Source organism: Rhopilema esculentum, chromosome 21 (genome assembly GCF_057945365.1).
Source record: "Rhopilema esculentum isolate cy_ngs chromosome 21, ASM5794536v1, whole genome shotgun sequence".
NCBI lineage: Eukaryota > Metazoa > Cnidaria > Scyphozoa > Rhizostomeae > Rhizostomatidae > Rhopilema > Rhopilema esculentum.
In genome coordinates, this window is record NC_142835.1 from 1,426,998 (window position 1) to 1,449,689 (window position 22,692).

Sequence of the window (22,692 nt, forward strand, 5' to 3'; positions counted from 1 at the left end):
ATCTATGCCCCAACTCTCCCTTGGCTCGACCCAAGTAAGATAAAGAGCTGTTTCTCTGCTCCACCATAGAAAAGGTTATGACTTTAGTGCAATGACTAAGGGCTCATCTTAAACATACAGAAATACTAGAAATGACATAGCCAAGATCATGACTAGCATAAGGAGACTAGGAGGCGCTGACGAAGACATACCACCACAGGTGTATGGTTTGGAATTATTACATACACAATTCGAGGGTAACTTTGGCTTTTTTACAAATGTGATACGCTCATCTACGCCAGTTCTTATTGGGTCAATGTAGTCTATATATTCTGCAACAAGCCTCACGGCGTCTTCACCTGGATGCAATTTGATTCGATGCTTGACAAACATTTGAAAGTTGTCTCCACCTCTTCGCATCCATGTAGACATGATAATCTAAAGAGATATGGCAATTTATGTATGTTGCATTTGCTGATTAAAGCTCCCAATAAATTTAAAAGTACTTTTAAACAATATGCATTCTGTTATTGCATGAAAAATAGCTCGTCCTCAGGACGTTTTATCTACACGCAAGAATGCTTTTCACACTTAATCATGGTGATCAAGTGAAATTTTATCAGAGTTAATTTGACGAGGGATGTTGTAGAATTTGATTTTGCTAGGGGTTCTTATTTCAGCAACTTTTCTTGTCCATTTCCTGCCAAGAACTTTAAGCTGCTTGTACTTGAGTCTAGCAAGCTATATCAAAGGTTAGGTTTTTTGTATGGGTTAGGTAAAGCAACTTGTGCCGATGCACCAACAGCCCAACGTTGCTTCCTGTGATGAGGGAATCAAGACCTGTTACGATGTTAAGATTTTGTGTCTCTACAAAAGTAGCTCTTTAGCACTGGTGTTTAAGATTTCTGTAAGAAATTTTTAGCACTGAAATTAGGAATGGCTTAGTATAATGTCAAGACTTATCCAGCCCTGCTCCATATCTAGACCTGTTTTAACTTTGATATTAACTTTTTTCTTGAGTCACTTTATATTTGAAACTGTCCTTTCCAAGTTTTTCACAATTGTAAAAGAAAACGGTTAACGCTCACAAGGATAGGAATAAAGTAGCTGACGAAGAGGAACTGAGACATTACCTTGTATACCGTGTTGTTTTCTATTGGAACGTAGGCTGGTACCCTGCATTTAGAACACCTAACTGTTGCCTTGACGACACGCTTGCCAACTGGTTGATCAAGGTCATATTGCACGCGAATACCTACGAAACGAAAATGGAATTGAGAAATAAATCATAAATAGAAAATAAAAATGAGTTTATTGAACGTGCTTTTATCAATGTAGTCTATTTGATATGCTTTTTTTATCTCAATTGTCTTTGCTAGCTGCATAAACACAGTACTATTGCATCATACAGCAATTTTAATGCTATCTTGCCCCATCTCCTGGTAAAAGCAGGGAATCTTTGTCTGGTCATTATAGAATTTAACTCAAGATAAAAGTGACATACAATATTCCAAAACCTGACAAAAAATATTAGCTGCCCTCATTTACAAGTTGTCCTTGAATCACAAAAGTTGACAAGAGAGTGTAGCCCTTGGCTTATATTCAGCGATCTTCCTCCCACTTTCAAGAAAAAAGACAAAGTCCCTAGTGTTTGTCAAAGTATTTTAGAAATTAGCGTACTGCGTATTCATATGATTCATGTTCCCCTTTTTTTAGCCTTGCCGTAGTAAAAAAATGTTCGCCCTTATCTTATACTGAAGATGACTCTAGGTAGAGTCAAAACGTTTATTATAATGGACTTTTCTATTTAACGGATTAGTAACAAAGGATTGCCGAATGTAATGGATTTGTCTATTTATCGGATTAAGAAGTTGTCGAATTGATTCACATTATGTCTTTTTTGTCGTGGTACTCTTTATAAATTTTATTACCAAGCTGCGGTTCCCAAAGTCTCGATGTATTTTAGAAAGTTCAGGATTCTGCCTTATCTTTGGTAAACATTCCATTAAGTTATCTTTTCTCCTCTTTCACATATAATATCTTCCCTTCTGTTTCTTTTGTAGTTGATATATACCGACTCAGAATTAAAATATTAATATAATGAAAATATCCAGACTTCTTATAATATAAACCCTAAAATGAGCCTTTCAGAAGAATATATTTCTACTATAATTTCTACGACAGAGATAATTTTCACTTAATTTTAATTCACTTAGTTTCAATAACTGCAATTCGTAAAATTAAACGGTGAAGGAATTTCCAAACAACATCCTTTCACATTCGTCGTGGTCTACAATGAAATATAACATACTTGGGACCTTAAGCTTCTCTTAGTCTTTCAATATATTCTATACCTATATTCCGACAGGCCTGGTTTTTTCAATTCACTGAAAACAACACTGGTCCATCTTGCTGGATACCGAATAGCGTTTAGATATTCCTTGAAATCCCCAGAGAAATAGAATAGAACGTACCGGAAACTTGTAAAAACTGTCCTGTTGGTGCGGTTGGGTTGTACCCAGCAACACTGTGTTCCAAGGCTTCCATTAAATGTATTCCTTTCAGCTCGATGATGTCAGCTTGGTTGCCAAATGGAAGAACAGTGATAATATCTTTGTATGTCAGTGAATCTAGGAAGGAAGCAAAGTAAAATCTTTGAAAATCCTTTAAGATTCATCAATCTTAAGTATATTATAAGCATCAGTAAAATATATTTTTATAAGCACTTGTAAATCTTACCCAATAACAGACGTATTCTACTAAACGGACATCGCCCCCAACAAATATCTCCATGTAACAGACATATTCCTCCAACAAACATCTCTATCTAGCAGACATATTCCAACAGCAGACATATTCCAGTAAAGGACTTCTTTAGTGACTGTAGTCATGTCCTCCTTTGTATCTTCGTACCCACAATAACATAATCAGCATCACTTTTGTAGTGACCCCTCGTTTTATATGTATATTTCTTATATGGATTTATATTTACATGTATTGTAATTAATCTGTAAATTCAACAAACGCAAAGATCACGTAACATCGTCTCTTGCTGGCCCCTTTTGTCTGCACGTTGAATCAATTACAAGTCAATATAGAAACCAATTTATAGCAACAAGCGCTCCTATATTTCTTCCAATCTCCTACTTGCGGGCGCCTCCATATCACGGAGACATCCCAATCACGGACACCTCCAAACAACAAGCAATAACTCTGGCTCAAGATGTGCCTACGACATGGATGTTTCATTGTGCTATCACATTGCTGAATCAAAGTACTTCAAGCATTATGCCGTTCTTTACCATCGTTCTACACCAAATAACTTTTTAGACTAATATCTTCTCACTTAAGCTATTGCTGTTACCGTTAAGAATGAAGAATTTTTTCGCAACAGTTGTAGAATTTTATAGTAACCAAAATTTATGAACATCGTTGTGATCGCAACGAAGTCAATCAAGTCGATTCAAACAATAGGTGACTCCTTTCTGGATGACGTTTGCATCCATAACGTAAATTGCAGCGTTAATGCAAGAATATTCACGGTATTTGTAATTGTAAAGCAAAAACAAGAACCATTCACATACATAGTTTGTCTTGTAAAGTCAGTGTCAACAACATATCAGCAATTATAAACAAGCCTCGATTTTAGAAATTGTTCGACATACCATTTATCTTCTTGTCTATAGAACTTCGAATGCCTCCAGATACCCACATTGCAATTGACACATCCGCCCAAGACTTTTCGTCTGGGTGTTTTTGGTACATGTGGACAAATGCATCAGTTATGAGGTTGCCAATGTTACATTCCTGCAGTCGACATGTTTCGCGCTGCCCATCAAGGAACACGTGGGTTCTACCAAGAGGAATCTGAAAGCAATACAGATACGCTTCGCTGATGATGTTATGCCAAAGGTGATACATGTGATGATTTTTTGGTAAAACATTGTAAACAGAGCAATAAGGCTTAAGGTAACAGTAAAAAGAAAGAAGAAAAACATGTTTTTAAACAAAACATAAAATCTTTGATTCTAGCTGTAGATTGTGTGGAACAATTATTGCACATTTAGGCTTTTATAACTAACTACATTTCATATTCATTGTATATGAGCGGCTTTTTAGTTTGTATGTAGATCGATTCCAAAACTGCTAGATGGGAAGACGACCGGGCTCTGCCAACTATCTGAAACATGTCGTCATTATCTAAAAGATGTTGACCGCCAATGTGTAGACAGAAGAAGTTCGTTTTCTCTCTTAGACTCCATGGGTAGTTTTTCTTTACGTGCGCAGCACTGATTGCACAGCACTGATTGCACAACTATACCGGTCCTGTGCTTGCGTTTTTCTGATTGGCTTATTTCGATCCATGTACTTTTCATCGGGTTCTTTCGGACCCTTATTCTGACGTCTTATGCTCTGAGGAGTGTCCGACGAAAAGTCTTTTAGCAAATATGACATAAAGTGTTTGCTCTTTTCAAAGCCATTTTCAAGTTCTGTACAGCCATAAAACTGTTTTATTACTTTTCATTTCCACACCAGTAAGGGTAATCTTTCTACGAAGACTAACTGTGTGTATTTTTTTTCCATTCTTTGTCCCTCTATTCCTGCCGCATGACACTTAAGAGCCACCATCCTTACTTTAAAGAGAAAACAATTTTTCTTACCTTTGAGTAATTTGAAACAGGACCACGTCGTTTTTTTACTTCGTTCAGAACCTCTTCATCTTCTTTGATAGAACCGTTTAAGAGAACAGGGTTGCCACCATAGCTGGTAATTTCTCCACTACTATCAAAACTTACATTGAGGTACCCCAAATACTTTCCAAATGTGTATCCCTGAACAACCAAAACTTGCTTGGAGGGTCTCTCTGTCGGGTTTACCACTAAAGGGTATTGTCCATATGGTTGCTCATTGGACGGTGCTTTGCCTGCATCATGTGAAAATAAACAAAACAGACTTAAGTCAGTTGTCAAAAAAAGACTGATTTCAAGCCTAAGGTGGTATTGGTGCAAGGCCCAAGTCCAGGGAGAGCTGGTTTCTGTAACACGATCAACATAAGATATCAATATCATTAGGACACGGTCGACTACTGCTTGCAAGGCTCGCCAAACTAAGCATGGTGACAAACGGATTGTTATCATGTCTCATAACATTCTTGTTATCATGCAGTATACCGAACAATTTTTGCAGTGGAAACATATTCAGATCATTGGCTTCATTAATAATAATGCTTATTGGAAGAGAGGTTTTATTCAAGGATTGGGATAAGAATGTTGTACTGATCCAAGTATAATTTTTCTGACAAGATTTTCGCATATAAAAATGAATATAAATTTCATTCTAGAATATAAAAATGTGTTTCCTTTTGAGTTGATATTTTCGATTCCCCCGAAGAGTAATTAATTTCCGCCTACTTTGGAAAATAGCCAAATATTGATACACAATGAAAGTTATCTTAAAATACAAACCTGTATACAGAAATGTGTTTGTATGACCACCGATAACTATGTCTATGTCGGGCACACTTTTAGCGATTTCAATATCCATCTCGATCCCTGAATGGCCAAGTGCAATGAACTTATTCACTCCCTGCGTTTTCAGGAAACTCACTTGGGCCCTCACAGCATTAACCTCGTCTTGAAATTTAACTTTGTCACCTGGATACGAGAGCCTGCCAATAAAAACACATTGGTTAGTTTGTTGTACTTTATATGTTTGTGTGATCGTTTAAATTATATCGTGAAAAATGAAGGTCCTGCGGGTTTGCAAAGCACGAAGAGGCTGAAGAAGATTTTATCTTTAAGACCAGATGTTCAGTCAATGTACGATGATACTGGGCTTTAGAGGGAAAGGAAATTTTGTTAGATTTTCTTGAAAGCTTGCATCATCAATATCTGGCAATAAGTGTCATAAGAGAATAAAGGGAAAATGTCTTCCTAAGACATCAAGTTAGGTGGCATCACAGCATTCCTAGTTAACTGTGTAGGACCTCCTCCAGGCCTACGAGTCACTGCATGATATAAAAAAGAAGCTGACAAACAGAAATTAATCTGCTTTCAAAAAACTTCCTTTAAACGTTACAAAATGAACAAGTGTCAGATATGAATGTCAAGATATCCTAAGCTTTCCAATTCTAGTGATGCGTTAATAGCAAAAAATATTTTAATGGTGAAATTGAAAATGAAGAAGATCAATTTGCCTTAGACAGGGTCATGATTCATACGTCATACCCCAACGCCTCAATTTTAGTGGTTTCGGCCACAGGAAAATAAAACTGTGTCATTAGCGCTGCATCACACTTCACAATGACAAAAAACAAAAAAACTATTATGAGTCTTATTTTAAAATTAGGTAAATACGAGAAAAAAATTACAAACCAAGTAGTTTCTTTTGTTATATATCCAACAAAACCAATCTTTTCTCCAGCAACGTTTACAATCATGCTTCTGTTGAAAAGTTTCTCTGCCCTTGGCCATTTTGGTTCTCGTGAAACATCCAGATTCGAAGAAACCACGGAGAATTTTAACCCGCGGAGAAATTCAACCAGCTTTGTCGGACCCATGTCGAATTCATGGTTACCTATTGTCTGTTAACAAAAAAGAGAAGAAAACACACTTAAAAGAGGGACACAGTCAGAATTGTTCAATGAAGCAAAAAACACGATAAGGGAGATGTAGGCGAAAGCAACAGATTGAGCTTAATGAAAGGAGCCTGCAAGGCCTCTTCAGTAACTTTATTGAGAGGAATTAGAAGTTAATATACCATTATAGTCATTTTAACTCTGGTTTTGTTATTGCCAGTATACAAGTTTGTATAAATCGCATGATATGGACCTTTATTATAGGAGACGTAGAAAAAGGCTCAATGAGAACTTGAATAGAAACCAAATTTTCATAATATAGTGACTAGGATATCAAATGTTTGCGTAGAAGCTGTAGCGAAAACGTTCCCAGCAATGTCAGCCCATTTTCCTCAGGAAACTAAGAAATATACGACAAGTTTTAGGAATACCAACGTCTATCGCATTTATTCAAGTTTACCAACATTATTTCGAAGCTTAAAATGTAAACTGGTGACAGGGTTGGGATTCCGTTTAATGGTGCTTACAGTTTGAAATGTCTGCTACTCGAAATTTTGCGGTAGGTGTTCCTCAAAACAAACTGAAGATAGCTGCAACCAAAACGCGAATGAATATTTTCAACTACAAGGAAAACAAGCTTTGATAAAAGCCCTGTCAATGCAATTACATTCGCACATCTTTAAGAGGTATGCATTCAAAAAACAGACAGTCATCAAAGTTACAAAATTAGTCTTATTTTTTCCTCAATGACGAAAATCCAGAGTATAAATAACATGTGAATTTTTTAGTGGAAATCGTCTGCTTGAAGTGATAGCTCTTAATCTAATTGAAGTAAATAATGAACAAGACATTTAGATTAAGAAAACTGCCGACAATTATACTCTCGTTTAGTTAGTTATACTGAAAGTGAATAATTAATATCCTGTTTCTAATAGAAGTCAGTCTCAACAAAAAGCATTGATAATAAATTTTTCTCCAGTCGCGTCTGGCACTTATAAGATGGAAAATTAAACAAAAAAGGAATTAGCAGTGAGAATCGTAGCCAAATAAACGTCATATTGGACAATTGTTTACTCTACGGAAAAGCCAAGCCAACTGGAAATAAAAGTGGTTTTGAACCTGTCAACAATTACAGCTGCTTTAAGAAACATCAAAAAATCTTACAGAAAAAAAGCCTAGAAAACTTCAAACAAATGCATGAAACAGTAAAAAAGGAGTCAAAACCTTGCCACATACGAATCAAATTTGCAGTGTCTTGCTTAGTGCATGTCCTTTATGCAAACAACTAAACTTAACCGAAAATGATTTGCCTTTTACCCCTGAATGTAGGCCTCTTCAGGCCATTAGTGACGCGTTGCTTGGGGCTCTTTTTCTTAAAATGACAAGAAACGATTTAAATTTGGAATTCGCCATTTTAGAACAGAAGACTGTGATACAACAATTCGATTTACGACCTCGTTTTGGAAATTTTTCCAAACTTAATTATACGACTTTTTTAAGCTCAGATTTGGTTTTATCGTCATAATTTTAGGCGGGATGCCATTTTTCATATTGTTTGAGCTTGTATTTTGGATTTTACCGAGAAATGCAGTTTGAAAACTTGTAAGGAATTTGACCGCAAAAATCGTTCCGGGGGAAATTTTACCCTCCTAGTTGCCAATCATGGTCAAATCCCTCATAAAGTTTTTATCTTTATGTCGTCATAAAATCAATATCGTGAGCAATATCATAATAAAAACTTACAAGTAGACTAAAATCATTGCTGTCAATCCAAATCTGAGGTCAAAACTTTTGTACAAAAGAATTTGAAGAATTTTTTCAAAATGAGGCCGTGAGACGAATTGGTGTATTGCTGGGGCTTGGGATGGGGGTGCAGTGGAGGGGCGGCCGCCCAAGTGGGCTGAGCCCCCTTGATAATGCCAAAACATAACCAATTTCTACTTTTGCTATTTCTTTAACAACATTATGTGCAAGAGCCTTTCTTATAGCATTGCACCACTGCTTGTGGATGGGGGTCGATACAATCTTCGCTGTCCGGAAAGAAGCAGAGTATGACGGCAAATAACTGCAAATGCAAGTCAAAAAACCAAGAGTTTATGACCGATAGATTTGCACCCGCTGTGATGTTACAAATTTTGAATTCGATGGTAAGGAAAATTTCATTTGGTCTAATTTTTGGTTAGCAAAACATGTTTTAGAAAACCGAAGGGTTGAACAAAATTTTTCAACTGGCATAAATTAGGGTAACCTGTTGGTGAATTCGTAAGTGTCAAAGTTGGGTTTACGAAATACAGCTGCTTATGTAAGAGAGTCCGATACGAGAATTATTCAAACACGAGAATTTTGTTGTTTAAAATACGACACGGATCGCTTAGCAACAGCAAACACACGTACTCAAAGTTTACAAGGCTATTTAAGCCTGCAACAGCTAATGTTAATATTTGTTTGCGAACGGCCGTTGAAATTGCAATCACAACTAAACTGAAATTTACTCAGTGATGGCTGAGGTATTTAGAAGTTGAGACCCAAAGACCGATGAATCTTGATTCTATTCTTTTAAACTTGACTATGTCTATCATGGAATTAACCGAAAGGATTAAGTTAGTAAATAAAAATTGAGAGTACTATAATAATAATTAAATCTTTGCATAAATGAGAATATCACGCGACATGCTCTTTCCATTCAGGGATCTGTTGCAAAGCTTTGCTAAACGACCATTTAGAAACACTCTGCGTGCTAACTTGCGCATGTAAAGTCACTGTCAAAGCTTTCATGGCCTAAACTCTATGGCCTACATCTTGCCAAATGGTTTTTTTACAGGCCAGAGAATTGCGAACAGTTTCAGATACAGTAGACTCCGGTTATAGTCACACCAAATGTTACTTGCTTGTGACTGTAAACGGAGTGTAACTGTTAAGGGCGTCAAATTGAAGAGTTTGCATATTTGGGTCTAAGTCTTAGGTGACTGTAACCAGCAGTGGGACTTTATGCGGAGTGACTATAAGCGGAGTCAACTGTACGATTTTCCGAGCACTGGGGATACCCCTTCGCTACAATTTCAGTAAAGGTTCCGTCGGCCCTTCATTTTACTAGATGCCTATTTGTTTTTGGAGCATTTAAGGCCCGGATAAAACATCCGTAAAACATTGTCAAACATTTTTGTACCAACATTGTTGAAAGATGCTTTATGACCTGGCCAAACTAATGAAACAAATGTTAAAACATCTGTGATGGTCAAGCGCTGCCGCACAGCTTCTTACAGTTACTGCGTTATATTTGCTAGATTTAGACCTACTGCGCTTGCGTTAGTAAAACAAATGTTTTAAGGGGTGGCCACAAACGAACGCAACATTGCTTATTTAACATGAGAACAAAAGAGATGTTTTACGAAATGTTTGATGGAAATCAAATTTTGCAAAACATCGTAAAACATCGTAAAACATCATAAAATGTGGTGGCCAAACGAATAAAACATGTTTTATGCAACAATGTTGTTTTATGCCGATGTTTTATTCGTTTGGCCAAGGCTTGAGTAAGTTCATCGGTTGTTGTTGGGGAGACAGCGGCGTTTCTTCGGTAGGGATGGAATGAAGAGAGCCAAGCCAAGAAAAACCAAGAAAAGCAAGGCAAGAATCTTTGTTTGAAGCATTCACTCGCTTCTAGGATCTGCAAGTGCTATACAATTCAGGATAACTGGTTTTTAAAGATATGATGCGAGATATAATGCGGCGTTAGAAATTAAATTCTAAAATGAGAATTCTGTGTACCTTAGAGAAATTGTCTGTGTTTGTTTTCAATACTTACTCGGTCAATATTTAGGTTCTGTTTTAGGCTTGCTGCAAATAAAATAAACACCAGTTATTAAATGTGATTGATCTGTTGGTTTTTCACGGGAAATTTTTGCTCTTTGTCTACATCTATGCGCAAGGATAACCTACCAATTAAAGCGAAAGATACCATACGCCAGTTATGGGACAGCTTAGGAACATAGGATAAGCTTTCACTTGGATATCCAGCGTGTTTCGAGATCGTAAGGACTCCATTCTCTCTAAAAGTGGAAGGGGTGAAAACAAAGCTAGTATATGAAATGCAGGCAGTATTTCTTTTTTGCATAATATCGACCTTTGCAGCATTTTAAAAGGATTTCAAGCAAAAAGGGTAATGTAAGGTTAAGTAAAACAGATAATTTGAAGAAATATGAAGGTTACTTACTGTAAAAATATAAGTGGGAGAAGGTAGAGGAGAGAGCTAAGGGAGGGTAAGAGGTAGGAAGGGAGAGTTTATAGCGTGGTTGTATAAGGAAAATGTTCATTGTGCAAACTGCAGCTGCCCAAGCCCCTTGTTTTTGAGTTCACTGGGATCTTTTATGCTTGAACATCAATCCGAGGGTGACAATTTTAGCTAATTATAACTATGAAAAATATCACCGTTTAATCACATGTTTCTATTTGAAGCACGAACAACATCTTGAGCTGGTATAACGATATAGCTTGAAAAGTGTAGTTTTTTACATCCTTGAACCAAATTGCAAAACTGTAGTAAATGTTTCTGACAATTTCTCCTCTCTCGATTTTCAAATGGCATGTGTTGCATGCTACAAATGTTTCTGGTGTCAAAGTTCTTCAAAGGCCTTATCATTTTTGCTCGCTTCTTCTAGTTGGTAAATTAAACAGTTGTTTCCATGAACGGTCTGGAAAATGAAGATAAGTCGTGTTGTAAAAAACAGAAACTTGCGTGCAAGCTTTTCCATTTCCTTTTCAAGAGTATTGTGGTGCATTTCAATATTTGTATGAAGATACTGTTTTTTTGCTGCTCGCCAGATAAATCTTCTCTGGATTTTGAATGAGCCCCTTTTTAAAAACTTTAAGGGGGTTTAAGCAGCCAAGACCCCCTCCGCATCTTTTGGACATTTTCAGATGAGGTATAAATTTTCTATAGTTAATACGAAAAGCTTCGCTCTGTGATGGGCTAGAGCCGCCTCGTGATTTCAGCACTGAGATAATGGAGTCAAAAACAGAGAAGTCGTAGTACCATAAAAAGCACATTTTCATTTGTGAATGACCTTCAGAGGTTTTTTTGCTTACAAGGGAATTTTAAACCAAATAGGTTATGGATAAAACAGGTAAAGAGAAACACAGTGCGCCATTGCACGTATTTTGTAGGTGGCCTGACGTCTTATATTTTCCTTCACAGAAGAGCCGAAGTCTGTATTTCTACTTCAAAATAGTAAATACTAAATCTAGTTTTCGAATTCCTGGTATTCCTGCTATTTGAAAAAAGATTTGTTTGGATGTCAAAGACCACACTTGAGTGCCAATTTCCCGAAGGCCTCGATTTCAAACCAAAAAGTGTTTTGATCGAGCGGTCCTTCGTTAAAATAAAGCAAGGACAAAACTGTTACAATAACAACTGAGGTATGATGCTCAAGATAAGATGGAGGTATGATGTTGTTACGTATGATGCTCAAGCAGAAAGGGTTTTTGAACTGATAAGAATTGTTCATGAGCACCTTTAAAAGCTTCCAGCTTTGTACCCTGTCAGCATTCGAGAAAAAAATTGCATCTTAACTTCATCTTTCTAGCGTTAACAATTCTGTAAGAACTGTTTACTGCAATGCTTTGCAATGCAATGTTTACTGCAACTCGAGCATTAATAGCGAGGTGTGCATCATTCTTTCCAAACAGCGTACGAGGTATTTCTAAACAATAAGACTTTTTGGCGATTTACAGGGATTTTCTCGAAAACAAAAGTATTTTTCCAAAACCATACGAGATTTTCCTGGAGTGATAACGCCCCCGTTTAAAACCCTACCGAAGTTTGAGATTAACCTTTCTTACGGTAGTTGTGATTATGGGTGTAGCAACTGGAGTTTGCAAAGACTCTGTGCATATATTGGAGGGAGCCAGTAACTGTATGCCTCATACAGGATACTAAATACAACCATACTTAACACGGTCGACGCAGTTGTAACTCAAGCGAATAGCCACTCATCCGACAGCTTGAACCGTCGGTAAATTAAATGAATGCAAAATCATTAGTGTTTAAACGATATTCACTCTACATTGAACGATGATGCCCATCAGAGATCGAGAGGGCATCATCTTGAGCATAAATAAAGCAATTCGCAGACATTTTCTACAACCATCAAGATTTAGCAATAGCGTATTGCGGTTTTTTTGAATAGGATTTCAAGCTGTTTTTATGGAAAATATGGTTGCTTTGTTAGCGCACTTCAGGGGCGCAGGCAGCCCTTGTTACATCAAGATTAAATACTTGTTCAATTCAATTGATGTGTTTGCTTCTGCTTTGCTGCACGAAACAAGATTAATTTAGGGAAGGATAAACGACAACTCCGAAATCTGCTTTAAAACTTTCTTATTTGTTTAGAAATTATCTCGAGTTTGATTAATAGTTAAAGGCTACCCAAATTATGAAAGTAACATCGATCTAATAGTTTTCGCGGACAAAAGGGATGTTAAAAATTATGGAAGTCTTCCTGGATGATACATGAGATTTCAAAATTCATTAGGGAAATAAGCGTTGGGATTCCTTCTCTAAGAAATTAAAATCTTTCCAAAAAGTTAAAACGTAGATTGCTGATGGCTGTAGTAATTTGTTTGTTCGAGAACAATCGTTGTCAGTTTTAGAAGGGTTGTAAAAAATAAATTTTCCAGCAAGAAAAGTATCGAATAATTGTAAAGTTGGTAACAGAAATAGAATGGATAATAAATGGAGTGAATCTCCCCTACTATTTTCTAGATTTACCATAATCTAACCCCAAAATAGATACCCTGTTGCAACCCTTGGGGGTTGCTGCGTCCCTTTAGGGACATGATATATCGACCTCAATGTTCTAATACGATTGTAGCTTTTTTGTTAAAACATGACTGCAAAACGTGAATAAACTTTGAGCAGAGCTTTGCATGCGCACTGATATGTGCTGCAGTGAGGTCTGCCGTTTTAGCTGACGAATGACTTTTAGTTGAGAACCTACAAACCAGCTGACTGCAGCTCTGCAAAAGCTCGGATTTTAGTCAAAACACGAATTTCAGAATCCACTGTCATAAAGGTTCACAAATATTTGGTCAAGCGAAGTATCTTGCTTTCTCCGTATTCTGAGACTAATATCTAAGAATCGCGTTGGAATGACCGTTTACAGCTCTTTGCGTGACACCACAATTATGCAACAATGCAACCATGAATTGTTATATTTCATTTATCACAGTGCCATGGTCTACAAAACCAATTGTTATTATTTTCGCTCTCCTTTCGCTGAAAAGGCTGTAACGAAGGCCTTTACAACGAAGTAACGTGTAAACTGTTTGCACAAACCCTGAAAGGTTTACTTCCACAAACAACAAGGCATGGCAGAAATACACGTAGTTCGATTTCAGTTTGCTTAAAGAAAATATTCTAGGTTTCTGCAAATCGGAACTCGATCATATTTTAAAAGATTGAAAAGAATTTAAAGAATCCTTACCATAACATCATAGCCAAGCTTGTTCATAAAAAATGCCGACGCCTGCCCTTCGTAAACGTTAAACCATATCGTTCCCTGGAACTGGTCACCGGCATCAAGAAGCAAAACATTGCGGTGGGTGTTTCGAACTTTTTTAATTAGCGTCTGCCTTCTCGCAACACCACCAAAACATTGATTTCTCGATGCATCGTTAGCTGTGCAATCTCCACCATATTTATTTGTCTGTTCGATTCTAGCGTGCACATCATTCGTGTGTAGTATCGTCAGTTCAAAACAATCCCCAAGAATCCACAGAGCAAAGTGAATCACAAACGAGAGGGCAAACTGTTTCGTGTTAAGAGTCATTTTTGCAAGATTGACTAGTGAGCGATTTTCGCGAGTCTTCAGCTGGGTTCCGCGGTTGAAATCGAATATGCATACATTGGTGTTACAAGGTTGCCTCCACAACTCATACGCAGAGGTTCTCAATGATTGTCGGTATGTACGAGCTGCCGCGTTAGATCAGGAGGGTTGAACAATGCATTCAAAGATCCTTATACATTCTTTCGATCCAGCCTGCATTTTTTCTGCATTGTGTTCAAAGCCCTGCCACCAACAAGCTTTGGAGAGTATCTGTGAATCTTTAATTGCAAAAAAATTTACTTGTCCAATTTCAGCAGACCATTGGTTGGTTTCTTTCTCGCTTGCAGGTCTTAAAATTGCTCTATCAAACCTTGCTATGAAGTGGTTTCCGCATGTATGAAACTGTGCAGTTAAATTGTCTCGTGATAAAGTTGCCATGGTGATTAAACATCTCGAATTATCCGATGGGCGACAAGCAAACTAACGCAACAAGTTTCTACTTAATGAAAATCAAAAGTTCCAATATTTTCACGGTGATGGGACTTTTTTCCTGAAAATGCTGTACCTTCTTTAATTCTGTGTTTTCTTAAAATCCTAAAAAATTTCAGCACTCGTCAATTTTTAGCATAGGCTACATAAAATGACAAACGTTGCCCGTCATAATCCAAAACTTTAGCAATTTACATGTCGTTCTAACAGCATAGAACCGATACTTTCTTCCCCCTTAATATTGTCACAGCGGCAGTGGTAGACAAAGTCACAATTTAGACAAGCAGTCTACTATGGCATCCCAGCTTAAAATCTTTTACTGGCGAGAAATGTCCAGCATTTGACTATGTGTTACGGCGTCAACCACAAGAGGTTAAATTAACAAGAAGATTAGCCAAACTTCCAATCACACCCATGGCCTAGTTGAAGATGAGAGCATTATTTCTAGAATCAACGTTATAAATAATTAAGCTGGAAATTCGCATGGAGTGAGAAGCTTGTAATTCTTTTCGATACGAAAGAGCAACCGTGATTACCGACTTAGCAATGCTCAACTGTCTAATAGGCGAGCTTATCAATACGGCACAAAGCGGTGTTTTTAAGAAATGGAATTTTAAATCATACTTATAATTGACACTTGCTGAAATAAAGCCATTTCCAGTTCATACCCTTTGATTTCATTTTGCAAGATTGTTCAAGCAACAGCATATTTTTGTTCTTGATAATATAGAATCCATTTTTGGATTCAAACGGTTGCACACACATAACCTAGTGTTCCCTAACGTCAAAGTGCAGACAAGAGGAACAAGGCCTGAAATGGGAATAAACCTTGGAAAAGACTTAGCGAAGGATAGTTGAAACTATTGCAACCAGCTCTGAAATACACCCGCAACTTTTTTAAACCTTGATTTTCTCCAACCAAAGTGGTCGAGCTTGCAAAGGATAGATTTATGATGATGATAAAGTTATTATCATGATGATGACGAATCTATGTAGTTTTCAACGCGATAATGACTCAGAATTTTAGCATAAAGGTGCTCCCCCGTTACGCTGAAGTTTACTTCCTCGAGATGATGAACTATAAAATTTTAATGAAGAAATCAATTTATATTAGCATTGTTGACTGGGTAAAAATCGTAAATAGCCGCCAGATGGCAAGCCATTGAGACAAAATGTTGTTTTGTCAAATCTGAACAAATAGAGCCGAAAATTGTGTCTACCATTTCTCAAATAAGACGGGAGAAATGCTTGGCTCAGCTGTTTTCTATTTATTCTGGAAAAATATTAAAAATAGCACTATAATTGAATACATGTGCTAGGTAATGAATTTAATGTACGTCCTCCAGTTCTGCTTCAAAAGCCAATGCTTTAGAAACTTTCCTAGGCCTTAAACCTTTCAGTAGTTTCTGTTAAGTTTCTTCAATACTTTTTATTTATAGGTTTTAAAGCAAATATAAATGTATAACACTCCTAACATCTCATGCTAAAGGGTTAATTCTGGTAAACATTGCACTATGTAAGGGATACGTAATAACATCATTCCTTTCTTTAGAGTAGCTTGAAACATTGCAAGATCATTTGCCATTATAATTGAATCTAATTCGCTCAAGACATTCAACCATTATGTCTTTTAGGAGCTGTTTCAATGAAATTCTGTTTATGGGGGCAAAATAGCCTTGGAGCAGGTTTCGAAGGCAAGACGTCTATTGTTCGTTTTTCCACAATTTGTAACATTTTTCATTGCATTCCGACATAAGTGACGTCAGGGATAAAAAAGTAATTTCTACATAGATGTTTCGAATCATATTTTCAAAATTTGAATCTTTGTTTCTGGAAGGTTTCTAACATTGACTTCAATTAGAAACACTCAGGAGCACTTAGGGTCTCAAAGAAGGGTGCAGGGCCAAGAGGCAGTAGATGCCCAGCCCTGTCTGTTAAAGCATCCCAGTTGTTCATAGCACTACATACTAATTTTAAGTTTGTAGCTATAAAGTAGTTTGTCGGTATAGAATTACCTGGGCAAAACGATATGGTATAGGTATACTGAAGCTCATTATTGAAAATCAAAGACATATTATTTCATAAGATTTTTAATGTTGAATATGATATCAGCATTTCTGAATATTGTTTTATAGAGATACCAACTATAGAGAAAAGTGGCATTTTTGTTACTGGTTTGACTCGAAATTTGCTTGGTTGCTGAAAATTAACACATAACTGTAACACTGTAACACAAAAATTTACCAAATTTATCATGGTTATGAATTAGGAGTCGATGGTGATACTCTATGTGCTTCATTTTAGAATAACAACAGTGCTTCATGAAATGCAAGTTTTAAGGGTATTTTAAAGGTTTCATTATCATGTTTTGGCCATTCATATAACGCCAGTTTCTTGCTTTCCGAGTTCCAGTAAATGAATAGCAAACCTGTTTTGCTGATTATCTGTGAAACAATTAAGAAATTATTTGTGTTTATCAGTTGTCAGTTTAGGCCACCAAATTTTTGGGGTATGTTTTCCACGATCCTCTGCTCTGCCTATCGAATGAATCCATTCTTTGCTAACTAGTTAAATTTCTAAAGCATCATGAGTCTGTATGACGTCACAAAAGTCAATTCCTACGTCATAACGTTATCTTTAACTCTTATATTCTTTAACATTATAGAGGGCAAGACTACTCGTTCATTATAGACAGGCATGCTCCTGACTCAGTCTTTTTAAAGTCAGTTTCTCACATTTGATTTCATCTTTTTGAAAGGTATATGATTTAAATGCTTTGGTATATGACATAGAATTTAACATTTTTCGTGAAGAAAATTCAAAATGTTAACATAAATTTATATAGGTTTCAACAATGCAATTTTCCTTGACGTGTAAGTGTATTTTATATAATTGTTTCTGGGTAGTTTATTCTTATCATATGCTATTCAGCATAACAGGAGCAGCATGACGTGCTCAAAATTGGGGCTTGTAATCTGATTTTGTTTACGTTAAATACTAATCCCTTCAACTATCCAAGTTAATACTTTGGGAAACAGCAGATTCTTTGAAACAGTAACTCAAGACTGGAGGTCAAGTTCAAAGAATTGAAGATGAGACAGTTTAACTTAGATCGGAGGTTTTAAGACGAGATTTTGTGATGAACTGATGTACTGATGTAAGGCCTGTATTCTGACGAGAGTGTTGTTAGGCCTTAAGAAATTGTCATGCTTTAATAGAGGATCTGTTTATAATCTTAATAGTTTCTTTCAAATTCCGTCTTGAAAGCTTTTCCCTCCTCCCGACATACAAAAGTTCTTACCCACACCAGCACTTGTAAGAATTATGCGAATCGTATTTTGTCATTGTTTGGGAGTAATAGCCCCTATCCCCAATTAGTGCTGCCACTGGGTTTGTCCAGCTGTATGCTAGCTGATAGCAGCTGATAAGTGCTTCAATGGCTCGAAAGGACTATCTTTAATTTTGGTTGTTCTTCAGCTTTAAAAAGCATTATATATGGATTTAATCTGGCTGTTATAAATTACTATATCTACTGATTATTTACAAAATGTTATTGTCCTAAGATTCTTTTATCATCATTTTTTATTCTTAGAGTTTATTTGTATGTAGCCGAGAACGTGATTGTTCAAACTCAACTGTACTGCAGCTGCAAACACCTCAATCATCTAATTTAGTTTAACAGATTATAGATCTTGAAGCTCAAATTACACCTTTGCAGGCCCCACGCCACGAATCTGAGAGTGGGGGGGGGCAAGGCTAGCAAAAGTGTGGGGGGCTAAGGCTTCTTTCCTCATTTACTTCAGCTTTAAAACTACTCGCTTCGCAAACAAGTGGGAGGGGGTATGGTCACCCCGGCCCCCCCGGTGGCGTGGGCCCTGCTTTACTTTATGAAGTCATTTTCTTATTCTTACCCCAAAGAAAGCCTTTCTTACTGGAGGTGGATATGCAGGAACAAAGCGTCAGGAGAATATCTTTTTGCAAAATTCGCATTATATGTTCATAGTTCAAACCGACTGACCATTGTACTTAAAAGCCAAGGAGGGAATGTAAAATGCCTTAAATTGTGATGTTGTTAAAAAAGAATACATTCGATGGAGAATATGTTGACTGCTTATAGCAGATTTCAGATGGCAATGCCGAGATACTTTCGATTTATGTTGTTTTACGAGAGTTTTAGACTCGAGTTTTAGACAGTTTTCATCTATAATAGGGGCATGCATCGAATTTGGGAGAAAAGATATGACAATATTTCTCTTGTGTAACAATTTTTTTGTATTTTGTTTCGGATGATATGACTGATAGTACAATTCTTTAAAAACATTACCACTTCTTACCTGAGCCCCTCGTGATTTGAGTAGTGGGTTGTAAATATCTCAAGTGATCAATGGGGACATCATCAGGGGCTGGGTGTTTCCAAAAAGGAATCAATAAGAGAGGACACTATTGTGGAGGCGTTACATCGTAAAGAGCGAGAGGCAAAGACAACGCACTCAATACATTGTGTGCTCTTTAATTGCACTAAAACTAAATCTCAATTAATTACAAACAGTTGCTTATACGTTAACACTTGAACATTACATTGCTTTATAGGTTACAAGTGAAACGACATTTGATTACATTCAGGTGTCCTATTACATCTATCAGGGGGAAGGGCCCCCAGTACCGAACTTGATGTTCCAAACTTGTTCCAAACCAGTACCAAACTTGATGTGGTGTTTTCCCAAAGACCACGGTTCTTAGGCACAAATCTGGCCACCGACATTGTCCGGTTCTCGCTATTCTAGAGAAGACACAAATCTTTATGAAAAAACGGTTCCCATCCATTATATTTTCTCCAACGAATTAATCTTATATATATCACATATATAAACCAATTAGTTCTTAATAGTCTTCTGAAAAGGCTCAAGAGCATGGACCGATTTCCGAGGTCACTGTGACTTCTGCATCAACAAAGACCCTGGGGAGAAGCATCGTGGCAACGGAGGTAAAAAGCAACACGAGTGAGAAGAAAGTTGATCAGGCTTTAAACATTAATTAGGCAAAAACAAATGACTCAAAAATACTGAGATGGGAAAGAGCTGAGGGCCAATAACTTCCAGGATGTACTTTGAACCATACAAAAATTGCTTCGATCTGGCCTTGGTTTTTAGCATGTTTAGCCAAGCTCCGCGGTCCTTGGGCTATCTTAATATTGTAACCTTGTAATCTGAAATCTTACTTTTGACAGAACCCCATCTACCTATATCTTTATTAAATCTGTCTTCTTTTCGTCATGTTTTTGTGCCCCCTTTTGCAATAAACGCTTTCTCCCTTCAACAGATGTTTTGTACGTTTCTGTTTAGTGCCATTGTTTGCAAAATCAAGTTTGTTCATTATTGCAAAGCGTTCAACTCAATAAATACACATTTTCAACTGTATCCTTTTATCAAAGGAATTTCTGTTGACCAACATCCGTATGTCTTCTCTTGTCGTAATCACTAATTGCATCAACCAAGATGTATCGCTTGCTTAAACAAACGTCCAAAAAATCACCATAAAACACTTTATCTGAATAAATATTGAAGGTATGCGAGTGAATCTACCTTTACATGTAAATGTTGTTTAGCAAAAATCTATGCAAATTCGACTTAGTTTGCTAATATCAAAAGTCAACATAAAAAATCTCAATAGAATATGCTGAAACCTCTTAAGTTTGTTTGCAATCGAAATTAGCCATGGCTTGTGCTTGTGTAATTTGACCACATCTGCTAGTCGTCTGTGCAAAAATTCTTGTTTTTCATGTACAACAATGATCTGCAATGCTTGCCAAAAATACTTGGAACATCCAGCAATTTGCGTGGTATTTTATACCTTTCATTTCTTTTCAGAAAAAAATTACCACATTCATCCTCTTCCCCTTAGAGCAATGTTGATAGTTGAGGCAAATATCACACAAGGAACACAAAAGCAGTTTCCAGATCTTTGGGAAATGGTGGAATTGTGATTTGATGCCAGTGTTGTGATTTTTGGCAAGCATTGTGATGAAGAGGGAAGGTATCATTCTTTGCAATGAGAAAATAGAACGAATTCATCATTACAAATTAATATTAACAGAAGGTTTTTGAGTAGCAAAGGTAATACTTCAGAATAGCCAACAGCTCTGCCAACTTGTAATGCCGTATTGTTTGTAATGTCTGCAGATATTTACGTAAATTGCTCTAAAAATGTGCATCTAGGATTTTCTTTCAGGTTGAAGACTTTCAGGTTGAAGCAAAGCATTAACAAGTGCAAAATCATAAATGGAAAGTGGTGATTTACAAAGGTTAGAGAAAATCAATCTGAATATTCCAACTTCGTATTTTTCCAGCGTGTGAGTAATTTGCGAAGAGGGGGCTTTTCTGTTTCAAATAAATGTTCCTAATAACCAAATTAACATAAGTTATGTTTTTTATGCTGAAGGTTTTCCTGAAGATGGAGATGATTATCATGACACATCTTTGTAAAGAATAGATGTGAAAGCTTAAAACTGTTGTCAGTAATTGGAAATGATACAGTACAAGACATAAAAACGGAAATGGGAAGCACATAAAGGAACAGGAGGAAGAAATCTGTACCTATTTGTACCTATTTATATACGTATAATATTTATATTTATATTCTATGTGTACCTATCTAAGCTATGTGTACCTCTTTATTAACAAAATATACTCTTTATTAAAAGAAACAGGAAAAAGGTAGTAAATTCTAAAATGTAGGAATACGAAAACAAGTCAAGGTTAAGATAAGAAACTTGATAAACAAAAACGGAGCAAGTAATTGTAATCCTTGCCTGAAATGATGTCCATTCTAGTGCTTATCCATGAAATTTATAGACTTGTAGAAATATCGACCAAAGAGTGAGGAATTAAAAGGGAGTGGCATTCACTGAGTAGAGGATAAGCCTTCTCCAAGGAAGTGTTTAAGGTCGAGGGTGGATAGCTTTAGTTCACATAAAAGATGAAATAGTATTTTAAAGGGTCATTTCTACCCATGAGCCTTTGCGCAACATGAGCCTTTAATGAGAAACCTTGGCAGTCAGAATAATGGCGGCTGCAGCTAATTTCTATAGGTCATATATCCCTGTGCATACAGACGGCAAAGACGAAGAGCCTCTTACCGAAGAGATACAGCTTAATTCATTAGGAATAGAACTGTTCTGAGTTCACTAAAAGATTTCCACAAGATGGTACTGTGATCTTAGATATCACAACTAAAAGTAGTTGGTGAAAGTATTAGGGGAAAATATAAAGCAATTTCTGCTCGTTAGGCTCATCTGTACCATGTTTTTGTGAAGAATGCTTTTTGAAAGAATTTGTAGACAAGTTCACATTTGTGTGGAATCACCAATTTCCGCTTTGGTTTCGTCTTTGTCTTGTGAAACTTCTTTGCCTATTAATGGAAGAAAAATGACCCAGAAGTAACCGAAAAGAGAGACAGCAGTTTTTGCATTTGGATCTGTTTTGGTATGTGGATCTCAGGCAGTTTATGACTCATTGGTGAAGACATTAGTGGTATATGATTTTAATGTCTAAAAAAGGACACGAGGCATGGGCAAGTTGTTATATGTTCAAATCAGCGCTCTGTAAACCGGTTTTTCAATCATAAATGTGACACATAACCCGTTGTTGACCTGGACAATATAATGACAGGGTATTTTTAGCCATCCATACAAGGTCGAATGTCACAGATACAAAAAGGATTAGAGCTCAACACCAACGGTTGGTTTCCTAACAGCGCAAATCAAATCCCTCAAAACGTTCTTAACTATAAAAAACCTGGAGGAGCAACAACAACAAAATACACTGA

General features: G+C 36.7%; 1 protein-coding gene across 1 annotated transcript; it reads right to left on the bottom strand.

Annotated features, from left to right (window-relative positions):
* Positions 1 to 108: 108 nt before the first annotated feature.
* Positions 109 to 15,115, bottom strand: LOC135684597 (snake venom 5'-nucleotidase). The gene is made up of 8 exons (XM_065200230.2): positions 14,038 to 15,115; positions 6,354 to 6,562; positions 5,445 to 5,647; positions 4,641 to 4,903; positions 3,645 to 3,846; positions 2,454 to 2,609; positions 1,113 to 1,234; positions 109 to 417 (listed from the first exon to the last, which is right to left on the bottom strand). The coding sequence occupies exons 1-8, from the start codon at positions 14,380 to 14,382 to the stop codon at positions 109 to 111; spliced, it is 1,809 nt and encodes a 602-aa protein (XP_065056302.1). The 5' UTR covers positions 14,383 to 15,115.
* Between the last annotated feature and the right edge of the window lie 7,577 nt (positions 15,116 to 22,692).

Bases quoted from the DNA above. Each gene is read 5' to 3' on its own strand.
- LOC135684597 (XM_065200230.2), bottom strand. From the start codon at position 14,382: ATGACTCTTAACACGAAACAGTTTGCCCTCTCGTTTGTGATTCACTTT. The intron at 6,563-14,037 runs GTAAGGATTCTT...TTTTGTTAACAG, and splicing joins AGCTTGGCTATGATGTTATG to ACAATAGGTAACCATGAATT. The intron at 2,610-3,644 runs GTATGTCGAACA...CTTCCTTCCTAG, and splicing joins TATAGACAAGAAGATAAATG to ATTCACTGACATACAAAGAT.